The 20,200-nt window shown below is 50.3% G+C and overlaps 2 protein-coding genes across 2 annotated transcripts in view; one reads left to right on the plus strand and one right to left on the minus strand.

Annotated features, from left to right (window-relative positions):
• LOC310694214 (zinc finger protein with KRAB and SCAN domains 3-like) overlaps window positions 1-20,200 on the minus strand; it is a 274,745-nt gene that overhangs the window by 143,074 nt on the left and 111,471 nt on the right. The gene's annotated exons all lie outside the window — the stretch shown is intronic.
• LOC310694153 (sodium/potassium-transporting ATPase subunit alpha-2) overlaps window positions 7,979-20,200 on the plus strand; it is a 48,848-nt gene continuing 36,626 nt past the window's right edge. Inside the window, exons 1-3 of the mRNA XM_083476967.1 lie at window positions 7,979-8,427; window positions 17,207-17,311; window positions 19,325-19,384. Of these exons, the coding sequence (XP_083333093.1) occupies window positions 8,416-8,427; window positions 17,207-17,311; window positions 19,325-19,384 (177 nt within the window). The 5' untranslated portion in view covers window positions 7,979-8,415. The remainder of the gene's footprint in view (window positions 8,428-17,206; window positions 17,312-19,324; window positions 19,385-20,200) is intronic.

Genomic DNA, 20,200 nt, shown 5'->3' on the forward strand with positions numbered 1-20,200 from the left:
GCCCAAGGGGGCCCATCCAGCCCAGTGTCTTCTTCTTCTCACAGTGGCCAACCGGATGCCCCAAAGCGAAACCTGCAAGGGATCCGAACTCAAGTCTCCCCTCTTGCAAGCGGCAGCCAGCGGGGATTGAACCGGGGACGTTCTGCATGCAAAGCAGGTGTTCTCCCTCCTGACCCACGGTGGCCGTTCTTTGCTGAGCTGTTCTGGGCCGGGAATGTAGGGAAGGGAGGACAAGCGCCAAGGATCAAGGTTTTGGTTTCCTAAGTTACGAAACCCCGGGGGCTGAGGAAGCTGCCCATGCTAAGGTCAGCTCAAGGACTCGGGGAGGGGAACTCGGGCAAGAAGCAAAGAGCTCTCACGGCTTGCTTCCGTCCCTCTTCGAGCTGTAGAACTGGAGAGGTGAATGGGACCCCCAAAGTCATCTAGTCCAACCCGCTGCAAGACAGGAGCCACGGCTAATGTTCTCCTTTCTCCCCAGGGTCTGTGCGTTCAGTGTTTCTGTGCGGAACTGGTCGCTCCATTTTACCTCGGGGACCTTTGGCAAAAATCTGTCACCTCTCGGCCTCCAGCTGCTTTCGAATTCGCGACACCAGGCTCACTGCCGCCTGACATTTGGGGCTGTGAAGAGGGCGGGGGAGTCAGGCCTGCCCTTTCTTGAAGTCCGGCGTTCAGGAGTTTGGGGTGAAGTCTTCCAGTCTGGGTGAAGTCTTCCAGAGGGGCGCGGGTAGTTCTCAGAGTCAGGCCTTTGCCCATCTAGCCCACTCGGACTGGCAGCAGTTCTCCAGGTGAATGCCATTACCAATAATAATAATAATAATAATAATAATAATAATAATAATAATAATTTATTATTTATACCTCACCCATCTGCCTGGGTTTCCCCAGCCACTCTGGGCTGCTTCCAACAAAACACTAAAATACAATAACCCATTAAACTTTCAAAGCTTCCCTAAAGAGGGCTGCCTTCAGGTGTCTTCTAAATGTCATGTAGTTGTTTTTCTCTTTGACATCTGCTGGGAGGGCGTTCCACAGGGCGGGCGCCACCACCGAGAAGGCCCACTGCCTGGTTCCCTGTAACTTGGCTTCTCTCAGGGAGGGAACTGCCAGAAGGCCCTCGGAGCTGGACCTCAGTGTCCGGGCAGAACGAAGGAGGTGGAGACATCATAATCTTGCCTACCACAACCTCCTGATGGATTTCTTCTTTTTCCACTGGCTATTCTTAAGTTCTTGTGGCCAAACCGATAGCTGCTTTTCCTCCTCTGTGAATTTGCCCCATCCTCTTTCAAAGGCTTCTGGGTTCATGGCCATCCCTGCGGGAGCAAGTTCCACAGGTTAATTATGCACAGGTCCCGGTTTGGCACTCTAACCACTAGACCACACGCCCTCCATGGTCTTGTTGCAGGTCGGAGGATCTCAGGCGCTTGGGAGGCAAAACCCCACCAGCGACCCACACACCGAGGGAGCGGCACGTACACGCTGAGATCGCCGTGCAAAGGATGGAAAATCTTAGCCTTCCCCGTGGCCCTGGAGGGAGACGCATTACAGGAGGTTTTTCCTTTCCCTCCGAAAACACATTAAAAAGAGATTTGAGAGAGAAATAATTCAGCAATCCCTGGAGTTTAATTCCTTGTGGGCCAGCAGGGGAGGATCAGAATTCATTAAGACCGGGGAAACTTCCTTGGCCAAATTCTCTCGTCCTTTTCTTCGCATGAGAAACCGTCTCCGCCCCACAGGGTGCCCAAATTTTCCTTCTGGCTACGGATCTTAGCCTCCTGCCGGAATATGGCCTGCGTCCAGGATCCCTGAGGGACCCCCCTCCCCCCCCAGAAACAACCCCCCCCCCGGTTCTTGTGGTCTATTTGCAGTTCCCAAAGGACAAGGCTATTCCCCTCCACCCCACATGGAGGGTTTTATTCAGCTGAGGCAGTGTGGTGTAGCAGTAACAGGCAGGGACCTAGGAGGGACCTGGGTTCAAATCCCCACTTGGCCATGTCTCAGTGGGTGACATTGGGCCAGTCAAAGAATTATGGTACCAAAGACTTAAAGTTTTGGAAGAAGCCCCCTGGGTCATCTATTCTACTCCCAGCTAAAGAGTCCCTGGCAGGGGGCCACCCCAGCTCTGTTTAAAGGCCTCCAAAGAAGGAGAGGCCATCGTCTTCCTGGCGTTTGGCTGGAATCTCCTTTCTTGCCACGTTTGAGTCCTGGGTTCGAGTTCTCTCCTCCCGAGCAGCAGAAAACAAGCTTCCTCCATCTTCATCATCAACATCCCATATCCTTTCTTAGGCATAGCAAACTACACATTATCAAACAGCCACCGTATACAAATTGTGCGAAATACGAGCTCAGCATAACAAGGTTTGTCCCAGTCAGAACTTTAACTCCAGAGGAAACAACTCCAGGCACGCCTGGAAGAAGCGGACCATTTGGATCCCTTCCAGTCGGGATTCAGGCCTCATCATGGGACTGAAACTGCCTTGGTCGCACTGGTTGATGATCTCCGGCGGGCTAGGGACAAAGGTGAGAGCTGTTTCCTAGTTCTGCTGGATCTCTCAGCGGCCTTTGATACCATCGACCATAGCATCCTTCTGGACCGTCTTGAGGGGCTGGGAGCTGGGGGCACTGTCATACAATGGTTCCGCTCCTTCCTCCTGGGCCATGTCCAGAAAGTGGTGGTGGGGGATGAGTGTTCAGACCCCTGGGCTCTCACTTGTGGGGTGCCTCAGGGTTCTGTCCTCTCCCCCATGCTTTTTAATATCTATATGAAGCCGCTGGGAGAGATCATCAGGGGGTTTGGGCTGGGTGTTCATCAGTATGCGGATGATACCCAGCTCTACCTCTCCTTTAAATCAGAACCAGTGAAGGCGGTGAAGGTCCTGTGTGAGTGCCTGGATGCGGTTGGAGGATGGATGGCGGCTAACAGATTGAGGTTGAATCCTGACAAGACAGAAGTACTGTTTCTGGGGGACAGGAGGCGGGCAGGTGTGGAGGATTCCCTGGTCCTGAATGGGGTAACCGTGCCCCTGAAGGACCAGGTGTGCAGCCTGGGAGTCATTTTGGACTCACAGCTGTCCATGGAGGCACAGGTTAAATCTGTGTCCAGGGCAGCTGTGTACCAGCTCCATCTGGTACGTAGGTTGAGACCCTACCTGCCTGCGGACTGTCTGGCCAGAGTGGTACATGCTCTGGTTATCTCCCGCTTGGACTACTGCAATGCGCTCTACGTGGGGCTACCTTTGAAGGTGACTCAGAAACTACAACTAATCCAGAATGCGGCAGCTAGACTGGTGACTGGGGGCGGCCGCCGGGACCATATAACACCGGTCTTGAAAGACCTACATTGGCTCCCAGTACGTTTCCGAACACAATTCAAAGTGTTGGTGCTGACCTTTAAAGCCCTAAACGGCCTCGGTCCAGTATACCTGAAGGAGCGTCTCCACCTCCATCGTTCTACCCGGACACTGAGGTCCAGCTCTGAGGGCCTTCTGGCGGTTCCCTCACTGCGAGAAGCCAAGTTACAGGGAACCAGGCAGAGGGCCTTCTCGGTAGTGGCGCCCGCCCTGTGGAACGCCCTCCCAGCAGATGTCAAAGCGATAAACAACTACCAGACTTTTAGAAGACATCTGAAGGCAGCCCTGTTTAGGGAAGCTTTTAATGTTTGATGTATCATAGTATTTTAATATTCTTTTGGAAGCCGCCCAGAGTGGCTGGGGAAACCCAGCCAGATGGGCGGGGTATAAATAATAAATTATTATTATTATTATTATTATTATTATTATTATTATTATTATTATTAATTTGCATAAATAATACAACACTACCACATCACCGATCAATGAAGAACCACTAAATCTCTTTATAATGGCCCAGTATTTCAACATGGACAGCACTCAAAAATTCAGCCACTATTAAAGTAATCTGACCATTCCTGTCCGAGAGCAGGTCCTGAATCGTTGGTAGCATAGAAATCAGCCTACTGAGCTGTAAGGCCTCTAATAATTGTCTTCTGGCATAAATGCCAAAATCACAAGAAAATAAAATATGCTCCAAAGTGTCAGGTTCCTGTTTACTATATTTGCAGAGACACTCTGATTCTGGGAGAGCTAAATATCTTCCTCTCACTCGCATCAAGGGAAAAGTATTATTAAATCTGGCTAACATAAACAGCCTGCACCATTCATGATCCTTCAGATTTGTCATGTATCTCCATCTTCAATGTGGTGACTGTTCAGAACTTTGAAGACAGGCTTCTCTGCCTGGCCTGCCCCACAAGGCTGTTGTGGGGGGCTGTTGTGGGGGGAATTAAGTGAGGAAGGGGAGAACCACATTTGCCATTCCTTGGAGAAGGAGGTGAGATATGAAAGCAATAACGAATTAAATCCTGCCCACTGTAGACACATTGAAACGAATGAACCGAAGTGAGCCAAGACCATTAACTTCAGTGGGTCTACTCTGAGTAGGACGAGGATTGAGCACAACCCATAGAATTCAGCCGGACCGTCAGGTGAATGAAAAACCACCTAATTTTTTAATGGGAAGCTCCCCCATTCGCTCTTCTCAAACCAACGTGTGAACTTTAACACAGCCTTCCTTTGAAATTTGCATTTTTCTGAATTTTGAGATACAGTTCTCCAACCAATGTAGCTGCATATATTTGGGGAAAGTACACCTAAATATTTTGTTCACACCCTCGTGAAAATTCACCAGCATTTTAGTACGAATTTCTTCTTAACAGACACATCTTTCACACGCAATTTTGCCTAAGATCCTTATTGCAAAGCAGTTTCCCCAAATACACAGCGCATTCCTGGCTGTTGTTTTCAATAACATACGCCTTTATAGGCATGCTTTACCCAGGTGGGTGCGTTTTCGCACACCTTCATCGGCAGGAGAACCACACTACAAAATTCGGAGCAGTGCAAATCTTGATGGACGGCTGCATTTCGGTTCAGGTATTGTGGCGAAAAGTGTGAATGGGGTACGTCTGCCTTGAAGGTGCAGAGTAGACTAAGCTTCTGCTGCAGGCAGAATTAGGACTGGGCTTTTTTGTGTCAGGATTTTTTGCTCCAGCCCTTGCGCTCGTCTCTGGCAAAATACCTCTGAGATGCCTCTCCGCCACCTCCTCTCGCTGCCATTGAAAAGAGGAGGGATCAGTATCATCCCGGAGAGAGCTAATCGCTTCCCTCAACCTTTTGCAAGCTCCTTGTCCCCGGGGCCTCTGACTGATCGCTTGGTCCTTATCACCCAGGTAGCGTGATTCCCTCCTGACGCACACTCCAGCTCAGAGACACAGGCCTTGGTTTTTGAACCTAATCAATTCCTTTTGGAGTCCTAGATTGCCGATCCATCTGAATTCTATTACTGCCTTGAGGATTAGGCTATCTCTGTGTGAAGCTTTTAATGGCGCTTATCTTTCGCCACGGCCTTGTGGGGAAGAGGCCTTGACACGTTCGTGCCTCAAAAAGGGCTTCTCGGACAGCTTCACCAGAAGACACACCGGGCTCGTCTCATAAGCCCTGCTGGGCTTTTCCTTGCACTGGCTGTGTGGGCACATAACACTAAAACCATCATTTGTTTTAACCAGGGGTTGTTTCACAGATGAGCATAGTGACCGTCGCATGGATAACTGTGGTAGAGTTGGAAGGGACCCACGGGGTCATCTAGTCCAACCCGCTGCAATGATGGCAGTGGTGATGTGGGCACTGGGTTGGGAAAGGCTGGACTAGAGAGGAGAACTCTGTGCACAACATGGGAGAGGAAGAGAAGCAGGAGACGTTAGTGTGTGTCGTTGGACGGATGTGACGATGAGCCGTACGACCAGCCAGGCATCGTAGCAGCCTTTCCCAACCCGGTGCCCACATCGCCACTGCCATCATTGCAGCGGGTAGGACTAGATGACCCCGTGGGTCCCTTCCAACTCTACTACAATGATCCATGCAACGTTCACTGAAAGAGAAAAAAACCCCAGAAGAACTAAATAATAATTTTTTTAAAAAACACACACACGTACACTACTGTTTTTGGTTGTTGTTTTTAACCATTCATATTAAATTCTTAGTGTGGGATTACTTGAATCCCTCAACTTCCACCAGCCTTTCTCCACCTGTGGGTCCCCAGATGTTGTTGAACTACAACTCCCATCACCCCTGGCTAGCAAGGCCAGAGCTCGGGGATGATGGGAGTTGTAGTCCAACAACATCTGGGGACCCACGCGCTGAGAACTGCTGCCCCTCCCTGGATCCATTTTATTATTTTCATTTATGCACGTCCAAAAAATCTTAACTTCTGTTTTCTTCCCTTTTTAAGTCATTGTCTGACGTGAGAGCAAGTTTTGACCATGCCAAGTGTTCGGCTGTTTGGGGGTCTGAGTCGTGGAGGACTTTTAAACACAAAGGTCAGCACCTCGAATTGGGCCTCGAAATGAACCAGCGACCAGTGCAGCCGTTTTAATAATTCCTGCGTCTGAAAATGTGGAGAGTTCCTGCTAAGGGAATCCTGGGCAGGAGCAGCTGAGGTGAGGCTGCGTCTGTTCATCTGAAGCTTGCCCACAGCACTGCACAACAGCTGACCTGGCCGGCAAGGGGTCTTTGGCAGAAAAGCGCCAGGAGGTTTCCCTTTCTTGCTTTTCTTTTAGCGTGGGCTCTTTGACAAAACAGGGACGCGGGTGGCGCTGTGGATTAAACCACAGAGACTAGGGCTTGCCAATCAGAAGGTTGGCGGTTCAAAATCCCGCGACGGGGTGAGCTCCCGTTGCTCAGTCCCTGCTCCTGCCCACCTAGCAGTTCGAGAGCAAGTGCAAGTAGATAAATAGGTACCGCTCCAGCGGGAAGGTAAACGGTGTTTCCGTGTGCTGCACTGATTCGCCAGAAGCGGCTTAGTCCTGCTGACCACATGACCCGGAAGCTGGACACCGGCTCCCTCAGCCAATAAATCGAGATGAGCGCCACAACCCCAGAGTCGGCCACGACTGGACCTAATGGTCAGGGGTCCCTTTACCTTTACCTTTGGCAAAACTGTCACACTCACTTTCTGAAGGCTTTGGGGAACAGCTGGGGATCCTTTTACTCTTTTGATCAAGATGCGCTTGAATCACCACCTTCTGAGGTAATAGAATCAGAATTGCAGAGTTGGAAGGGACCTCCACAGGTCATCTATTCCAGCCCCCTGCAATGCAGGAATCTCAGCTGAAGCCTCCAGGACAGATGGCCATCCGACCTCTGCTTAAAAACCTCCAAGGAAGGAGAGTCCACCACCACCTTGTGGGAGACTGTTCCACTGTCTAATAGCTCTTATCATCAGAAAGTTCTCCCTGATGTTTTAGTCGGACTCTCCTTCCTTGTAACTTGAAGCCATGGGTTCGGATTCGTGTTGGAAGATTTCCTGCCCTGCTTATATCCCAACTTTGCCATCCGAAGCAGCATCAAGATACAGTCTGTTGACGAACATCTCAGTTTTAGAAGGCCAGAAGTAAATGCTTCGGTTTTCGAATGCGCCTCGCAAGTCAAACATGCCATGCAGCTCCGGCTAAGTGCAAGATCCTGTCAGCTATTGAGTGTTCGGTTTTCAAACGTTTCAGAACTCGAACGGTCTTCCAGAACACATCACGTTCGAAAAACCGAGGTACCACTGCACTCAGTCTCATTCACTTCACGTAACAAACCGACCTTTCTTTATTCCTCTTGCATGAGAACTTCTTGCGGGCATAAGGGCAAACGTGTGGTCATAACAAAGGGCACATTATAATGCTAGCGAAAGGCCCCCAACCTCTCGGTGTGTGTGTGTGTGTGCAGGACGACACTTGGCACGCTGGACATGCATGCGGGTTCAGACACACGCCTCGCAACAGCAGCTGCGGAAAGGACAGGTGTGGCAGGGACCCAGAAAGTTGGCATGGGTCACCTGCCTTGGAGATACGCCTCACAGCTCCCCAGCGCAAGGGGGGAAGAAATAGAGGGGCCCTTTTTGCACAGCTGTCCAGTTTCTCCTTGGCCAAGGGACTGGCAGGGGGTGCAGCCTGGCAAGTCTCCCCTGGCAGAGGCAACTGCTGGTGGGCAGAGAGCCCTCCCGCCTGAGGAAGGGAGGTGGGGTTTCTCTGCAAAAGGAGGCTGGGTCTATGGGGCAGGAGAGCTGGGGAAAGCAGGAGGGAGAAGAGGGAGGTTTCTGGAAGGAGGGGCTTCCCTCCCTCCCTCTCTCTCTTTCTCCCCTCTCAACTGGAGATCCAGTTTCAACAAGTGCCTCTGTCCAGAGAAGGAGCGGAGGAACCGAGCCGTCTATTTAAAGACAGGAAGCCCCCCCCCTCTGAATGTATATCTCCTACATGTGCTCCCTATAGGCTACCCCACCCCTTTTGTTGTTGTTGTCGTCTCCCCCTCCCCACCCCCTTGGCTCCTGTCCCCTCCGTCTCCTGCACCAGCAGATATGGGGAAAGGGGTAAGTACCGCTGCTTCTGGGGCCCCCAAAGGCCATATCTGGGGGTGGGAGAGAGAGAAGTGGTCCTTCAGGGGTGCAAACAAGTACTGCAAAGGGAAAGTAATGGGGGGGCACCTACAGGGAACCCTGAGAAGGCCAGGGTGTGTGTGCGCGCCTTGTGGGGTTTTGTGGAGAGCAAGGAGGAAGGGTCCACAGGCAGAGAAAAGGCAAGGGTTGGAGGAAGGAGATCGGAGCGGGTTTACGCAGCTTTCTTTGGGAGACCAGAAGGTGCGTTTGGTCCCAAAGAACCGTTTCCATATCTCCCCCCCACCTTTGAAGGCAGATTAGCCCCGCAGGCCGTGGCTGGGCTGGGCAGATTGCGGTCCTCTCTGGGCGTGGTCCGCTTTGGCAGAGAGGGGAGTGCAGGATCGGGTCCACGGATTGCATTTAATAATTTTAGGTCTTGCGCTCATGTAGACTGGCCTTGGGCGTCTTGTTGCTTTGAGCGGAGCAGCAGGGCTGTAAATGTCATGGTGCTGAAATTCACCAGAGTCCCGCGGGCTGCTTTCTGCCGCCCTCTGTCTGTCGTACTTTGAGGAGAGGGGTGTTTGGGCTCCTGCTTTGAGTTCGGAAAAGTTTTCTTTTGCCCCTGGCCAGGAGGTCTGTGCTGTTGTTCTTGCACCTCCAAAGTGTGGCCTTCGCTTTGAGCCTCTAGGGAGAATCTCGAGGCCGGTGGCGGCGGCAGCTGGCAAAATCTGCCACCCCAGCTGTCAGAAAAAGTATTTCGCTGTCAGATTTTACAGGGTGGCAGAGAGAGGCGCAGGAGAACACAGCGTGTTGTTACATCCATGTCACAGGTTGTGTTGGTTTCTCACATTCGGTAGAAAGGCGTATTTAACAGACAAGTGTAATATTCTGTAAGACAAAAGCGTCTCTTGGGGTTTCTTCCTTTTAGACTGCTGGGAAAGGCGACTGCCAGCTTCCAGCTTCCACAGAACTGTTTGCTGAGTTTCTCTCCTCCCTGATGCAACGCTTGGTGCAATTTGGTGGCTGGGGGAATTTCGGGGAAATGCTCTCTTCTCTGCACCCACAAAACAGATAAAAGAAAAGGCGCTCATCTGCCTTCTCTATAGATCGCTTTCCCCACAGTCATGGTTCTCACCCGCAAAGGAAAGAGAAAGGGGTGTTAGCATTTGTTGACCCAGATGTTTGGGACGCCGCTGAGGATTCACCTTTTACCTGTGATCTAGCACAGCTGGAACTCCTGGGGTTCATTTTCAGATGTATAATTCAGTGCAGAACTCCCGGGGTTCCTATCAGTGCAAGTGACTGTGATCCTGTGTTCTTTGTCGGAAAGGTAGATGGTGAAACATTGCTGCGTTGTCGCTCTCCCTCAGCTTCCAGGAGCGCTTGTTGTCATTCACTTTTAATCCTCTCCTAATTAAACAAGATCTTGTCCCCGTGCGAAAATCTGAATCCATGTCCAGTGCAAGCCAGGGGGTGGATTAGTTGGACTGGATCCCATTCAGCGTCTGCATTTAGAATTGAGCCCTGCAGGGTAGACCCCACAACCTTTCAAAACCACAAGCGGAGAAAGACCATAGTTTTTGTTTGGATTCTGAATTGTAGGTTTTCCGGCGCAACCTTAGGGTCTAGAAACTTGAAATAACACACCATCTTCTGGCACTTCATGAGAAGCCACCAGGGCAGAGAGGGGTGGCAGGAGCCCCCCCCCCCCGGCTCCTGTCAATCACTAGGCACCAGCCCTCCCAGAATGGGGGCTGGAGCTCAGGGATTTGGGGGCCACTGCAAGGTTGTTGTTTTTTATGCAGTGAAGGCAGGAAAGATACAGAATGGATTGTAAGAGACAGAGGCTCTGGCTTTCTTCATTATTTTGAATAGTTCTTTTATGATACTTGAAGTCTCACGAGGAAGAAAAAAATCAAAACAACCAAAGCAATATGAATGTGCCAGTCTTAATTGATGGTCAAATTTGGGTAATTAGAGCAGAGGGTGTTGATTGAGAGAGGTTAAAGCTTTATTGATCATACACACCATACTTGGCTGATTGGAGGTATTTCTGACCTCTTTTTTTCTTGCTTCTGCACAGCTACACCCTGGGCTGGCCACCTGAATGGTGAATAGTGAATAGTTTGCCTTTTATTCAGTTTATTGTTTTTTCTTTGTGTTAATTGTACTTCTTGACATGTATCTTTAATAAACCTCAGTAAGATATTTTTTTTTGGGGGGGGGGGAGAGGAAGAGACATAGGCTGATTTCTGCCCCCTGCATTCAGTGGAATGATACATTAACTTTGATTCCTGTGAAGGGTTGGGCTGGACCCCTTTTTGCACGTCTAGGAGTCTGTGATTGCCCCGTGTCCCATTTCCACGCACCCTTTTGCCACAAAGCAGGGTGCAGCCAGGGCCAGGCTGTGTGAGCAAACTGGACCCCTCTTGCCAGAGATTTCTCAGGGCTTGTTCCCCAATAACCCGCCTATTGAGGGTTTGCCCCTGCATTTCTTTGCACAAAGTTTGCACCAACATCTCTGAGGCTTTGCCACAAGCAGGAGGTATATGATTCCTGTGAAATAAAACAAAAGTCTGGATTGGGGTCAGAAAACAGTCAGCTGTTCATCAAGCAGCGGTTCTGATTTGCAGAACCTCTGAGTGTCCCTGTTTTCCAGGGGTGGTTCTGGATTTACAGAAGCTGTCCTGGTTTCTGATTTGATCCCAGAATGTCCCACTTTTCCTTAGGACATCCCTATTTCCGTTGCAGAAATGTTGGAGTTGTGCAACCCCCGAGCCAAGGAGATAAATAACAACACAACTTTTAGAAGACATCTGAAGGCAACCCTGTATAAGGAAGTTTTTAAACGTTGAAGTTTTTATGTATATTGGAAGCCACCCAGAGTGGCTGGGGCAACCCAATCAAATGGATGGGGTAATAGTAATAATAATAATAATAATAATAATAATAATAATAATAATAACAACAACAACAACAACAACAACAACAATAATAATAATAATAATAATAACAACAATAATAATAAACAATAATAATAATGGAATAGGATGCCCCTATTTTGATTGGTAAAATGTTGGAGTGTATACAATCCACTTTTAAAGCCATCCAAGTTTATGGTCATTGTCGCCTCCTGTGGCAGGGAGTTCCATAGTTTAACGATTCACTTCATGAAGAAGTTCTGCGACCCTGGAGGGCCAATGCCCATCTGTGTGGTCAGTACTGAGCTAGAGAGACCAAGTGTCCAGCTTGGATTAATCTGCTTCCTCCTTTCCCGTGTTTGTGTTCCAAAACCAAGCCTCTTTCGGTCCCTGGCCTGAGAGGTTCTGTTGGTGGAGCCTTTCCAAAATCAAACGGTCTCGTCACACAGGCAGTGGGAGAGGGGTGCCCGACATCGTTGGACTGGGCCCAACCCCTCACTGGGACCTTTTGGGATCGCAAGAACCGGGCCCAGGAGATGCAGATGTTTATTCAGGAGCAGAAAATAAAAAGAGGACCTCATCGCAACGCTGACGGAAAAGTTCCCCCGTTGCCAAGAACAACTCTGGTTTGCCAGGGGTCGTGTTACAGAGAGACCTGGGAACTGGGTCCTGTGTGGCCGTGGGGTGGGGGGAGACGGGGGAACCCCAATCCTCCCCATGGGGTCCCCAGCTCCAGCATCTTTTGCACGGCTTGCCCCTGGTTACCACGCTGACCTCTATTCGAGGGAGGTGGGAATCGACTTCCTAATCACTTGACCCCTGATGCATTTTCCCTCGTTTAAAAATAGTTGAAAATGTGTATATATAGGACCTGGGGCTTTGGAATGACAAGGCCTGGCCTCGCAGCAGGAGGAATGGCCAGGGGCCTGGGCTGACCGGCGGCTTCTCCATGCAAAACGGGGGCATTGTGAGCAGGTCCTCACACCATGCGCTCAAAGCACATCCATTGAAATGTGCTGGGAAATGCGGCTTCGCCGGGCACAGAGCTGTCATTCCTGGCAACCTTTGCAAACGAAAGCAAAAGCCGGTGTGCAAATGTGGAGGACAGAACTTGCAAAAATGAGAAACCAGCAGCAGCATATTTGTCCACCCTGCAGTTCGGCAAACTGTTATGAAACTGCCGTGGCCTTTGGCTATTTCAATAAACTTATTGATGATGATGATGATGATGATGACGATATTTGTCCATTCCTATAGTTTTTACTGATCATAGGGCAGGTACTGGAAGTACAGGCCTCCTGGGGTGTGGAAATGAGCAATGCCTGGCCTTTTCTCAGGGAGAAACAACCACTTTGCTTCGTCCACCACAACCCCCCAAAAGCTACCTAGATACCAGCTTTGCACTGCAGGGGGTTGCACCAAATGGGGGTTGGACCCAGCCCAGTTTTCCCTTAAAGCCATCTCTCATTCTGCACTGTGTCCCCAGCGATTGATATTCAGAAGTGTGAATCCCCCCAGTCCTCTTTTAAAGCCATCCAGCTTGGTGGCCATAGCTGCCTCATGTGGCAAGGAGTTCCACAGTTCAACTCTGCCCCGCATGAAGAAGCCCTTGCTTTCCTCTGGCCTGGATTTTCCAATGTACAGCTTCACGGGATGCCCATGAGTTCTAGCGTTAGGAGAGAGGGGCGCAAACATTCCTCTATCCACTTTCTCCATCGTTCTATAAACTTCTACCACCTCACGTCTCCCTGGCTGTTTCCCCTGAAGCAGAAATCCCCGAACGCCACAGCCCTTCCTCGCTCCATCATTCCCTGCATTGTTTTGTGCCATTTGATCCGCCGCACAGTTGTCCCTCCTCACCTCAGCCGAGGGAAGGACTTCGCTCAGGGAGTTCCTGCCTGGCCCAATTCTTTCTCTCCCTCCTTTTGGGCCAGGATGGGGAAAACACCCTTTCTCCCTGTCTCCGGGGGCCCAGAGGAGAGGCGTGCCAAGCCCAGAGCCCGGCGGAGGAGAGAGAAGATGTCTCTGTGGGCACTGAATGGCCAAGCAGGCGGAACAGAGGGGTCTTTCTGCCTCCTTGAAAAGCCCCGGAGGCCTGAATAGGCAAGACTTGGAACAGGAGTGGTCTCGCTCTCTCCCGGCCTTTTCTCTCGCTCTCCGGGGTCCCTGGCTGCGCCAAGACATGCCCCGAGTGCTAATGACGTTGCTCTCCTCTTTCAGTGTTGTGGAATGGTGTGGCTGGCATCCCGTCCCCTTTCCCGGTCAGGCCCCAGCAGTGAGTGGTGGTGGCGCAGGGCAGGAAGAGAGGTCCGAGAGTCAGGGCGGCATAACGGTTAGAGCGTCAAACTGCAAGGACCTGGGTTCAAATTACCACTTGGTCATGGAGCTCCCTGGGTGGCCTTTGGCCGGTCACGGCCTCTCAGCCTAGCCTCCCTCACAGGGCTGTTGTTGTGAGGATTATAGGAGGACTTGGACCGGGGTGAGACCAGAATTCGAATCTCCACTCAGCCACGCGTCTCACGGGATATGACAATATTTTGCAGGGTGCTCCTCCAGCCCAAAGGCAGGAAAAAATGCATGTATTTGGCTAAAGAGTGCCCCAAAATGCATCATTATTGAAAATAACATATGAAAAGCTATTCTGGAAAATTGCTTTCCAAAAATGCTTATGTTAGGCAAAATTGCAAACAGGCATGTGCAATCTAGGAGAAATTTGCCTTAAACGTTGATGAATTTTCATGAGGACTCTTAAAAAAGGTAAGGGTGGGGGAGAATTGCATTTTGATGCAGAAATGTAGACATCTGAAGACAGAAAAGTGAGAAACTGAGAAACCCAAACCTGCAGATTTGTCTGTTCCTATTTTTACTGATGCTGGAAGCACAGATCCTTTGGGCTTGGCGAAATGAGCGATGCCTGGTCTCCTTTCTGGGAGAAATCGAGAGCTCTGCTTCCACCTCCCACGAACTTATTCTATACAAGTGGACAACCAGCTGTGTTGGCCACCTTCCTGGTACGTCCAAATCTCAAGAGTTTTGCTGAGGTGGGGAGAGAAACATTTGGCTCCTGTACTTCCTGCGTCCCCTCAGTCCGGAAATGCCGTGACAATAATAGCTTCCCCTGGCACTCTGTCCAGAACTGGCTAAATAGGATCAGTAGCTCAGTGATGGTGGTGATGGAGGAGGAGGAAGACATCAAAGCTTTTGCGTCAGGCCATTCAAGGCAGAGTCCTGCCTGGGATGTTTGGCAACGGCTGCTTTGCCGTGAGGCCACTGCTCAGTGCACACTCGGGGCTCTAGAAGGAAGGCCGTTGCCTGCTGTTCTGCTGAAAATGAGACTCATGGAGTTGGAAGGGACCCCGCGGTCGTCTCTTCTAACTCCCTGAAATGCCGGGATCACAAATGAGTCTTCATTCAGGGCCTCTATATCTCAGCAGCCACTGTAAATGTCCCAGATTTGTTCACGATGCTTTTATTTATTTCATAAAATCTATCCACCACTTGCTTGTTTAAAAATGTCCCCAAAAGGCTAACAAAAGAAGAAAAGAAAACAATCACGTTATCAACAAGGTGATAATTCAAGACTTCAAAACATTAAAACAATGTTTGTCTTGCCAGAGTGGTGCATGCTCTAGTAATCTCCCGCTTGGACCCCTGCAATGTGCTCTATGTGGGGCTACCTTGGAAGGTGACCCGGAAACTACAACTAATCCAGAATGTGGCAGCTAGACTGGTGACTGGGAGTGGCTGCCGGACCACATAACACCAGTCCTGAAAGACTTTCATTGGCTCCTAGTACGTTTCTGAGCACAATTCAAAGTGTTGGTGCTGACCTTTAAAGCCCTAAACAGCCTCGGTCCAGTATATCTGAAGGAGAATCTCGACCCCCACTGAGGTTCAGATCCGAGAGCCTTCTGGCTGCGAGAAGTGAGGTTACAGGGAACCAGGCAGAGGGTCTTCTTGGTGGTGGCACCTGCCCTGTGGAACGCCCTCCCAGCAGATGTCAAGGGGATAAACAACTACATGACATTTAGAAGACATCTGAAGGCTTCAGGGAAGTTTTTAATGAATGATGTTTTAATGTATTTTTAATCTTTTGTTGGAAGCCTCTCAGTGTGGCTGGGGAAACCCAGCCAGATGGGCGGGGTACAAATAATAAATTATTATTATTATTAAAATAGACTAAAATCAGATTGAAACTTGCATCAGCTCTCAAACAAGGCTTGTCTAAACAAGAGTGTTTTGAGCCGAAAAGAGTATGACGAAGGCGCCTGCTTGATGTCAAGAGGCGGGGAGTTTCAAAGTTTAGCTGCTGCCACACTAAGCAATTGAGTTCTTACAAATTCAGAACGGGGATGCTGTGGCCCCGGGAGCAGTGCCAGTTCTGCCCATTGAAGCAGTCATGGAGGGGGTAATAATGGCACAAGCTTATGCATGTCTACTCAGAAGTAAGCCCTACTATGTCCAGTCATGGCGCTTCCTCCCAGGTCAAGCCTGTATATAAAAGGGACGTGGGTGGTGCTGTGGGTTAAACCACAGAGCCTAGGACTTGCCAATCAGAAGGTCGGCGATTCGAATCCCCGTGACGGGGTGAGCTCCCGTTGCTCGGTCCCTGCTCCTGCCAACCTAGCAGTTCAAAAGCACGTCAAAGTGCAAGTAGATCAATAGGTACCACTCCGGCGGGAAGGTAAACGGCGTTTCCGTGCGCTGCTCTGGTTCGCCAGAAGCGGCTTAGTCATGCTGGCCACATGACCCGGAAGCTGTATGCCAGCTCCCTCAGCCAGTAAAGCGAGATGAGCGCCGCAACCCCAGAGTCATCCATGACTGGACCTAATGGTCAAGGGTCCCTTTACCTTTACCTTTAAAGCCTATATATAGGGCCATAGTGTAATGGTCTCTGAAACAGCCACAGATTACACACTCCCCAATCAGGTGATCTTGCAGGGAAACCGGTCCTTGTATACTAAGAGGAGTACCTTAACTTGGGGTATATGGCATGTTAGGGGAGGGGTAAGCACTTCATGCTACTTCTGGGGTAGTTCGTCCACCTTTGCCCCCCCCCCCACAGCTCTCAATTGAAGCTCAGAGAAACTGTCAGCATGCAAGAGCAGCCACAGCCCGGGAACGGCTTCAACTGGCCGGCTAAACCAGGTGAGGGCAGCCGATGGGTCTCTAACCTTCTGTGATTTAGGGACTTCCCCTGCAGGAGACGACAGGCTCTAGCACAGGGGTCAGCAAACTTTTTCAGCAGGGGGCCACTGGTCCACTGGCCGGACTATCTTTTGGAGAGAGAAAATGAACGAATTCCTATGCCCAGAGATGCGTTTTAAATAAAAGCACACGTTCTACTCATGTAAAAACATGCTGATTCCTGGACTGTGGCCTTAGTTTGCCTACCCATGCTCTAGCGCATTGCATGGACAAGACCAAGAGGGTGTCCAGTGGTCAAGAAGGTGGCTTCTGCATGTGCTGTAGAGGGAAGTGATGGACAGACAGGCCTCACCCACCTGGAAAGGGAACCCCTCTAGGAGACGGAAATCTCTGAGTGTAAACCCACCAGGTATCCCACCCAGATCTCCCAGCTTTGCAAGCAGCTTGGATGGGTTCTGGTGGAAATGACGAGAAGTTTGGGGTTTTAGCAACCGGTTTTTTGTCCCTGGGAATGCAATGCTACAGAAGCAGCAAACTCATGTGGGATTTCACACACACACCATACATTTATTTATTTATTGTACATCGAGGGTCACGAAACCGACAGATTCGCCCGTCCTTGGCTGAGAGCCCTCTGGGTCTGCCTGGTGGCGCCTTTTCCCTCTTGCCCCCTGGGGCTGCTAATGCCATCTTTGCCCCCTCAGGCTGGACGAGAGTCTGCCCCGCCGGGGGCGACGGCTGAGAATGGAGGCGGGAAGAAGAAGCAGAAGGAGAAAGAGCTGGATGAGTTGAAGAAGGAAGTGAATTTGGTAAGTCCAAGCGCTGGCCGGAGTGGCTGTTGGGGGGAGCGCTGGGGTCAAGGCTTGGCATAAAGGCTGGTCAGTGGCCCCTCTAGTCCAGACTCCCCACAGTGCCAAGTACCCCTAAGGAACTAGGGGTCCAGATAGACTGCCACTGGAGCTGGAGGCTCCATAAGAACAGAAGAAGAACATGCTGGATCAGGCCAAAGGGGGGGGGTCATCTAGTCCAGCCTCCTCTTCTCACAACGGCCAACCAATGGGAAGCCTCCAAGCAGGACCTGGGTGCGAAAGCAGCACTCGCCACAGGTGTTTTTCTGACAGTGGAGGGAGAAGATAGCCATTGTGGTTGGTCGCCTTATCCTCCGCGATAAGGCTCCATGCTCAGGGATCTGTCAGGGCCCACAGCACTAGGCGGGAGAGAAATGAAGTTTCACTTGTATTTTAACGAGGAATGGCCTTATTTGCACTTCTCAACCAATATGCGAACCAAAACACAACTGTCTTTCAAAATTCGCACTTATCCGAATTTTGCAATCCTACAAAACGAACCAGTGTGCAAAAATTCATATATTGGGGGAAAGCATGCTGGGGTGGGGGTGGGGAATAAATATATATATACTAGTTGTCAGGGGTTCAGGAGCAGAGGCAAGGGCAAGGGAGGAAACAGAGAGCGAGGGGGAGGAGGCAGAAGAAAAGATGAGTGATGACGACGACCCGAGATCTCCGAGTCTTTCCAGTGAATCAGAAGATTCACAGAAAGGAGCACCAGTGGCCAGGGCAAGGGGGGAGCCTAGGGGGACACCCCAGGAAGAAAGGGCCAGAGGGGGCTCAGAGGGGAGCAGTTGGAAATCGGGACCAACGTCACCAACAGAGAGCAGGGGAGAGGAAGGGCGCCAGGTATCAAGCGCTGGAAGCTCACAACAGGAGGGAGGGCACGAGTCAGGAGTGGCCACACCTCCATCGGGGAGTGAAGAAACGGTCAGACGGAAAGTGGAAGGTTGGGCGCGCGCGCCAAGTTCAAATGCACAGGAAGGTGGCGCAGTAGGCAGCCCGGAAAGGGAGCCAGGTCCTAAAGCCCGGCGCAAGGAGACAGGAGGGTCCGGGGGGTCGGCGTCAGAAGAATCCCGGAAGGAAGAGACCCCGGGGGGCAGAGGGACCCAGAGAAGAACAGACAGGCGGAAAAGGTGGAGTAAGGCTAGGGTATTAAGTTGGTGTACAGGGGGCGGAGACTCAGACAGAGCTTCGCCGGTCTAACCCTTAAGACGTAGAGCTGCGCGCAGCAGCTTGAGAATGGAAACTGTAACTCAATAAAAGACTTTTACAAGTGACCGCTGGCTAGCGTGATCCTCTGTGAGCTAGGATCTGGAAGCAGCTCTGACACTAGTGAAAACAGCAGACATTAAATTTGAGGGAAATGGCTTGCAAAAATATGCACCTTAAAATTCCATAACACAAAAATACTGCACATGAAAGAGAAATTTGTACTAAAATGCTAAGGATTTAAAAAACCTCTCAAAACTGCTGCAGAACTGAAATCAATATTGCAAAAATAATAATAATAAAGATCAGGGGTTTTTTCCTCCAGCTAAGTCCTGCTCAGTATAGACTCAGTATATGAAATAGATGAAAGCAAGTTAGTTATGCCTGCTAACTTCAGTAGGTCTACTTGGAGTAGGAATAGCACCGCAAACAACTCTGAGAGAACTAAGATTGACCACCGCAAGCCGGAAGAAGCCACCCCTGTCCCTGCTGTGATGAGGGGGCAAAGTGATGGAGGGTGGGGGGTCATGGAGGGTGGTCTGCCCAAGGACCCCCCCACCTCTCTGTGTGTCCGTCTCCTTCTCACAAGAGCAGCCAGGAGGAGAAAGATGCTTTGTGCGCTGACAGCGAGAAGGAATGTCTCTCCTCGGTTTCCCGGATCCTGTTCCTTTTCTGAGGACGTTCAGCTCTTCTGCCCCCCGTGACCAACAGCCTTTCACTGCCCCCCCCCTGTCCTGTCCTTCTTCTCTCTCTCCTTGCCAGGATGACCACAAGCTGTCGCTGGACGAAATCAGCAGGAAGTACCAAGTGGACCTGTCCCGGGTGAGTCCGCTGGGGACATTTGCTGCTTCTCTTTGCCTTGTACCCTCTTTTTGTGACTCTTGTGTTTCTGCATGGGGAGGGGGGCTGAGTGGGTATCAAGGCACCCTGGCTTTCATTTATCCCATGGGGGGGTGTTATATGCCGGCCTTCTGACAGGGGCTGATTTCGCACCCATGTCCGGTGGCTCAATATGCCCAAGAACTTAGGGATCGAGGTAGACTGGCCCTGGAGCTGGAGGCTCCATAAGGACATAAGAAAAGCCCAGTTCAGGTCAAAGGGGGGGGGGTCCACCTAGTCCAGCATCCTGCAGTCTCCTCTTCTGCAATTTCCAGCAACTAATATTCATAAGCATTGCTGGCCACCATTTTGGCTACTAGCCTAAGATTACCAGATTTTTTTCAATGAATCTGGGGACACTGTTCAACTTCTTTTTTTAAATACACATAAATTTTTCTTAGTTTTTCACCATATCATTTTCAACAGTAATTAAACATACTTTCATATCTTATGCCATCTTTTTTTTTTTTACTTCCACCAATCACATCTGAAAATTTTCCAATCTATTCACTAAATATACAATTCTTACTTCCACAATGACGTTTAACTCATAACTAATATCTCTCTTCTTTCTCTACTTTGCAATGCTTCGTAAATTTCTCCTTGTAGTCCTACTGGGACACTTTTCAACTTCAATAGGAATGATAGGATTTTGTATGGGGATTGATTTGTAAATCTGGGGACTGTCCCCAGGAAACGGGGACGTCTGGTAACCTTAGTCTCCTCTGTGAAGTCTTATCCTCCGTAAAACACATGAAT

This window comes from Podarcis liolepis, assembly GCF_965112155.1.
Source record: "Podarcis liolepis genome assembly, chromosome: 15".
In the NCBI taxonomy this organism is placed as follows: Eukaryota; Metazoa; Chordata; class Lepidosauria; order Squamata; family Lacertidae; genus Podarcis; species Podarcis liolepis.